The sequence below is a fragment of the Helobdella robusta genome (genome assembly GCF_000326865.2).
Source record: "Helobdella robusta unplaced genomic scaffold HELROscaffold_34, whole genome shotgun sequence".
NCBI classification, from domain to species: Eukaryota; Metazoa; Annelida; class Clitellata; order Rhynchobdellida; family Glossiphoniidae; genus Helobdella; species Helobdella robusta.
In genome coordinates, this window is record NW_008704659.1 from 488,359 (window position 1) to 496,153 (window position 7,795).

General features: G+C 31.8%; 1 protein-coding gene across 1 annotated transcript; it reads right to left on the bottom strand.

The window, feature by feature from the left end:
- Window positions 1-3,587: 3,587 nt before the first annotated feature.
- Window positions 3,588-7,070, bottom strand: HELRODRAFT_175550 (hypothetical protein; the record flags this gene model as incomplete). The annotated part of the gene is made up of 5 exons (XM_009022973.1): window positions 3,588-3,785; window positions 3,956-4,020; window positions 4,575-5,094; window positions 5,567-5,675; window positions 7,021-7,070. The coding sequence occupies 5 exons, from the start codon at window positions 7,068-7,070 to the stop codon at window positions 3,588-3,590; spliced, it is 942 nt and encodes a 313-aa protein (XP_009021221.1).
- Between the last annotated feature and the right edge of the window lie 725 nt (window positions 7,071-7,795).

Here is a 7,795-nt window from a genome sequence, read left to right on the forward strand (position 1 = left end):
GTCATCATCAGTATCATCAGCATCATCATCATCACCATCATCATCATCATTATCATCATCATCAGTATCATCAGCATCATCATCATCACCATCATCATCATCATCATTATCATCATCATCAGTATCATCAGCATCATCATCATCAGCATCATCATCATCATTATCATCATCATCATTATCATCATCATCAGTATCATCAGCATCATCATCATCAGCATCATCATCATCATTATCATCAGCATCATCATCATCAGCATCATCATCATCATTATCATCATCATCATTATCATCATCATCAGTATCATCAGCATCATCATCATCACCATCATCATCATCATTATCATCATCATCAGTATCATCAGCATCATCATCATCGTTATCGTCATTACCATTACCAGCATCACGATCATCATAATCACAACCGTCATCATTACATCAGTTCTATTTATTTTCATTTTACTATTAAGTGAATAATATTTATGAATATACATACCAAACAAACACACACGCACACATCATACATACACCCACATAAACACACACAAACACATTTTGTTTACTTTTATAGATTAGCATTGATTAACAATGACTTAATTATGCGAAAGCAATGTTCAAATATGTTTTATATGAAGTTCTTACCATTATATGTATGTATATATATATATATATATATATACACATATACAAATATTTATATATATATACATATATGTTTAGTATATATATATATATATATATGTATGTATATATAGGTATACCAAAAAAAAACACAAAACAAAACTAAAAAAGAAACAAAACAATGAAAAACAATTGAAAACAAAAACTGAAAATACAAAAAAAAATTTTAAGAAAAATGTTAACACAAGGTCAATAATAATCGAATAGCCATTCATTGAAGATGAGTGTATAGGTAAGTCTTTGGAATGAATATTGTTGACAATTAAAACATTAACACACACACACACACACACACACACACAAACACACACAAACACACACACACACATACAACATACATACATAATGCTCTATTAGAATACTGTTTAGATAGATAGATTGAATTTCAGCATTAAGTTTTTACCAATTTTAAAGAATCGTATTAACGTTAACAAAATTTGTAATATTAGCAATAATAATAATAATTATAATAATAATAATACTTATTATTATTATTATAACGATAATTATTATAATTATTATAGCGATAATGCTAAATAATATTCACATAGTTAAGGAATATTGACCGTTCACCCTAGCTAACGTTGCAAATTTGAGAATTTCGAACCTGTCTGTATTAATGTTGTCATGGCGTTGTGTTTGGTAGTGTTTGTGTTCATTTTGTTGCTATTTATTGAGAGGAATTTTAATGAATGAATGAATGAATGAGTGAGTGAATAAATGAGTGAATGAATGAATGTAAATGAATGAAAGAATGCATGAATGAAAGAATGCATGAATTGATGAATAAATAGCTTGAGCATGTGATGAAAATGTTAATAAAATATTTTGGCCAGTTTTGTTTCGAGAGATTATTACATGTGAACAGATGAATGGATGAATAAATGGACGAATGAATGAATAAGTGAATGAATGAATGAACGAACGGATGAATGAATGAATGAATGAAGGAACGAACGGATACGGATGAGCAATATTGTTAAACAATGAATAAACTGAGTAAATGAATAAATGACTGGATGAATAAATAAATAAAACATGAATTTGTGAAAAATGAAAGAAAAACTTCGATATGTCAAAAAATACAAACGGATAGGTAGGTTAAAAATATAAAAATCGCCTCAAATATCTTCAGTTTATTAAAACTAATTTGGAACAATTAAGAAAAACTCGTGAGACAATTTGGACAAAATTAAATAAAATCTTAGAACTTTAGTTGAATTGATTAAAATTATTAAATAAATTAATTAAAGATATTGTATAAATATCTGAAAAATATCAAATAAACATATTTGAAATCAGAAATACTGAATAAATTATTTCAAAATAATAAATAAATTAATTACAAAAAATCATTTAATCTCCAAAACTGAGCTCCAGCTCGGTCCTCGAGTCCCCAATGCTATTTCGTCTCATCGAGATAACTTTCTCCAAACTAAATTTTTTCGATTTATTCTGAGAATTTTTATTTTTAGACTTTTTCTCGCTATCGCTACCTAATAGAGAGGTAGTATTTTTACTGTTGCAGTTATTGAGTATTTTATTTTTACCCGATGTTAGTAATCTACTAAATCGCTGAAAACTCGGTGAGGATTCGATCAGTTTCATCTTTTCGGCGCTGTTTCGTTTTCTGTTTAGCTGATCGTTAGTTGGGTTTTTGTTGCTAAGCCGCGCGTTTATTTTATTATAGAGAGCGAGATTTAGGCTGAGCGGTTTTGGTAGTGAGATTGAAATTGACTTGAAGGACTCCGTCAGTGAATTCGGACATGGGGTGTTAGAATCTGAAGTGGCGTTTTGGTTGGTCGGGTTGCTGGATCCGTTGCTTTGTTGGTTGGGAGAATTCGACGCGGGCTGTTTCGTGATGTCAATTAGATTTTGTTCATTTGGAGATGTCTTGGTTGGAGTCGAGATGACAGCGGCGTTGTCGATCCCTGGTCGATTCCACTGATCGATCGGTGAAGTTGTGCATTCGGATGTGACGTCTGACGTCATTTCCGTCGTTTCGAGCATCCCACTGTCTGGAGAATCTTTCGCTTCCTTGCTTGTCATCGACAACGTGTGCATGCATTTCTATGAAGGTTTGATGGAAATTCAATTTTTCATTTTTAAGTATTTTTCAAAGTATTAGTAAATTATTTTAATTTGAATATCATTCTTTTAATTAATTTGATTGTTTTCTCTTAAATTTGCTATACAAATTTTTGTTTTGTTTCAGCGTTTCATTCATCCATAAGCCAAATAATCTTAAATTGAATAGCGTTCTCTGGCGAATCAAGAAGAAAATATTGCCCTGTGCACTTGTTAACCATCTGCTAATTAACTTTTCAATGAATTTACTGCCTCTAACAAGAGTAATTTAGTATCCGCTAATTCTAATTTTACCATCTGAGTGGAATACTAGTTCGATAAAGTGCCTGACTCATGCAAATGTTGAATGCAGAGAAACAGCCCCCGCCTATAAGATTTGGTGTATGATATATTTCACGCACTGTGTGTTTGTTGTTGAAACCAATAAGAAGGAAAGAAGGATACTAAAAAAAGGAATGCAAAGATACCTCAGATGATATATTGAGGTTGAGGGTTTTGGATTTCCAGACAGCTGACGATCGTTCGTACCGATCCAACTTTCGTAGCAGAACATCCACTTGGGATATCAATTCCTGATTCTGCGTCAGCAGTTTCTCCCTTGATTGCTGTCTCCACATAATTACCATTAATTATGATTAACTATAATTAATTAATTATAATTATAATATATTAACAATTACAATATGTCTTATATTGTGTATATAAATGTATATTAAGCAACATAAATGTTTTGATTGCAGCTACATAATGACCTTTCGGATATTGCGCTATATAAATATGCTTTATTGGTTGAAGAGAAAAATGGAAAAAATTAAGAAAACTTAAAAAAAAACAACTTCAGCTTGCTCCCTCGCTTGAATTTCGACTTCCAGCTGCCTCTGAAGCAATTTATTTTGAGACCTCAAAAACGTCAGCTCCTGGCATTTAATTTTTAATTTTTGATTCATGGCCGCTTTCAGATGCAACGCACTGGTGGACGCTTCATTTACTGCACCAACCGCTACCGCAGGTTCGACACCCTGGAAAATGAAATTGATAAGTATTACTTATTAGTAAATGGTAATTATATATTTTAAAATTAGTTATTAGACTATAAAAATATTATTATTTAGAAATTGCAGAATAATAAGATCAAGCTTAAAAATTTTACTAAAAAATTAAGAAATAAATAGGACCAAACTTTACAAACTTGTTCCGTCTTGAAATCTTGGTTTGGACATGTGATAGAATGATCGTATTTGCTAGGGTCGCACTCTTAAAAATAAAATCATCCCAAAACAACTGATTAATTATTATTTATTGCACTCTGGAATTTTAATAAAAGAAAAAAAACACAACACGCAATGATATTGATCTAGAACAGAAAAAATTAGCAATTGATTTGGAAGAATAATGTCAAAATTATAAGAAATTTTCCCCGATAAAAATGATTTGTTTGTCATATATATATATTATCTTGGGTTTTAGTAGCAGTAGCAGTAGTAGCAGTAACAAGAACAGCATCACTAGTAGTAGTAGTAGTAGTAGTAGTAGTAGTAGTAGTAGTGGTGGTGGTGGTGGTGGTGGTAGAAGTAGTAGTAGTAGCAGTATTTGTAGTAGTAACAGAAGTATTATTATTATTATTATTAGTAGTAATTGTAGTAGCAGCAACAGTAATTGTAGTAGCAGCAACAGTAATAGTAATGATAGTAGTATCAATAGTAAATAGTAGTAGTAAGTAGTAGTAGTAGTAATTGTAGTAGCAGCAGCAGCAGTAGTAGTAATAGCAAAGCAGAGCCAAAATAAATAAATCCGCGAAAATTTCTAACCTTTCTTCTCAGCGGATGGTGAACCAGCGTCAACATCCAAATGCAACTTGGATTTATCATTATCATCACCATTATTATTATTATTATTATTATTATTATTATTATTATTACCATTACTACTACTACTACAGCAGCTATTATTATTAATATTATTGATATTTGTATTATTATTATTATTATTATTACTACTACTACCACCATTGTTATTGTTACTATGACTACAGATTCCATTATTATTATTATTATTATTATTCTTATCATTATTATTATTATTATTCTTATTATTACTATCGCAAACGTCATTCATCACGTCATCGTCTGCATCATCGTCGTATTCGTCATCATTATCATTATCGTTATTATTAGAATTATTGTTATAATAATTATTATTATTATTCGTGTTATTATTATTTTCTTTATTCATTAATTCCTTCAGTCGCTCTTGTTTTTTGGCTTGGTGGGCTATGTGAGAGACTTCAAAAGCCTGGCCGATTGTTTTTACGATAATGCCGGCTTGATTCTATGGAAAAATAATAATAATAATAATTATTATTATGATTATGATTATTAGTCTTTTAATATCTTGTCACACATACAAACACGAACACACATACACATTTAAAGAGATTTTTATAGTTAAATGGTAAGATTTTATCAACTGGCTTTGCATTTGGTGTGTGACATTAAGAAAGTTCATTTAACACCATCCGTAAACGACAAGCCAATCCTTAATCTGTTGTGTATACACACACACACCTCACACACACAAACACACACATAATATCTCTCTCTATCTCTCTCTCTCTCTTTCACATGGACACATACACTCACACTCACATACAAACACCAAGCACTTTCTCTCTCTCTCTCTTTCTCTCTTTCGCTTTTTTTTCTCTCTTTCTCTATCATACACACACACACACGTACAAACATACACACATGCTCTCTCTTTCTCCTTCTCTCTCTCTCTCTCTCTCACAAACACACACAACCTTTTTCAAAGCCTTAAAGACGCTGCATTTAAAAACATTACAGTCCTCTTCTTTGGCGATGTAACTGAATATCTTCATGTCCTTTGAGTCATGTGACACGTAAAATATCCTGAACGAATGAATGATTAATTGTTTGAATGAATGAATGAATGAATGTTTGATTGATTGATTGAATGATTGATTGATTGAAAAAATAAATAAATGAAATAAATAAATAAACATTTTGTTTAGATATTCGCGAATAACATGTAGGAAAAATGAACGAAAACAGACCGGGGCAATAAAGGATGTATTGAGCGTGAAATATGATTTATGGCGGATGAATAAATAAACATCGACCTCATAACTCAGATAAGTGCTATTTAATTCAAATACATACAAACTTACATGCATACAAACATGCATGCATGCAGCATACATACATACATACATACATACATACATGCATGCATGCATGCATACATACATACATACATTATTTCCACAAAAAAAACTTTAAAAAGTTATTTTCAAAAAAGTTCGAGATTGTTTTTCTGTTTGTTTTTCTACTTTTTTTTTTAAATTTTAAAAATAAAACCAGAAAAATATCAATGATACATTATTTTTCTTCTGAAGTTCTTCTTCATACCAGTTAGAAATTAGTTACCCGTGAAACCTGGCAAACAAACAAACAAAAAACAAAAAAACAAAAAACAAACAAACAAACAGACAAACAAACAGACAAACAGACAGACAGATAGACAGACAAACGAACGAACGAACGATCGAACGAACGAACGAACGAACGAACAAACTGGAATAACTAGCTATTTGATTAATTGCGTTGTCCGCTATCAAATTAATCTCGCCGTTAAAATTAATTACCAACTTCTTAAACGTACCCGAACAAAAAAAAATGGCGTTATCAGTTACAAAAAAACAACGTCATCAAACAAACAGGATGACGTCATTAACAAACTACAACGACAAACAAGCAGGCAAATAAGCAAACAAATAAGCAAACAAACAAACAAACAAACAAACAAACAAACAACATCATCACCACAACATGGCATCATCACCACAATATGGCATCAGCGTCGCCATACAACAACAAACCAAAGACAAAACATTTCCAGCCATCAAATACCTACATACATAAAATAAATAAAGAAACAATTAATTAAATATAAACAAACAACAACATCAGACAATCCTCAAACACAACACACACACACACGCACACGCACGCACACACACACACACACACACACACACATCCACATCTATCTGCAGAAATTGCTATCGACATGTGTCTTGCACGCACTGTCCAGCCATTCATCTTCTGCTTCGCCCGTCATGTAACGTTACGGGCTTATAAAATGTTTTCACCCCTTCTGTTTTTCTCTCTCTCTCCACTCTCTCCCTCTTTCTTTCTCTCTCCCTCTCTCTCTTTACTTTTCTCTTAAAATAACCTTATATTTTTCCCTTTGTCTCTCTGCCTTTTTCTCTCTCTTTCTCTCATTTATTCTCTCTTTGTCTCTCTGCCTTTTTCTCTCTCTTTCTCCTCTTATTTATTCTCGTTTTCTCTCTCTCTCCTAAAATTACTTTTTTTATTTTTTCTTCCATTTTCTTCCTCTCTCTCTTTTTATCTCTTTCTTTTTCCTCTCACTCACTCGCCCTCACTCCAATCAGTGATCACCGCATACGAGCTTACGCTGACGTACACGAGCCCGCTTCTCAAATGTTTTTGTTGATGTTTGTGTTTATTTGTGTGTTTGTTTGTTTGTGTGTGTGTTTGTGTATATATGTTTGTATATATATATATATATGTTTGTTTGTATATATATATATATATATATAATTGTGTTTGTTTGTGTGTATGTGTGTGTATAGCTCTGGATTAATTAACGATAATATCAAAATCGACAACAAAGTTGAAGGCAAGAGAAACAAAATTGAAATAAAAAAAAACAAATAGAAACAACAGCAACAACAGCAGCTTTAACAGCAGCAGCTTTAACAGCAGCAGACGCAGTAGCATCAGCTTCAACAGCAGCAAACGCAAACAAAAAGCACACATTTCAAACGACATCAAAAATGGCAGTCGTCAGTCAGAACATAAAAGAAACCTACGCAAGTCCCAAGTGATGCTGAAGGTCTTAAAACGAAATTTAAGCATTAGCACTATGGCCGTATTAAATTTACTGGGAAAGTAAGAAGTAGAAAAAAAGAGGTAATGAGAGAGAA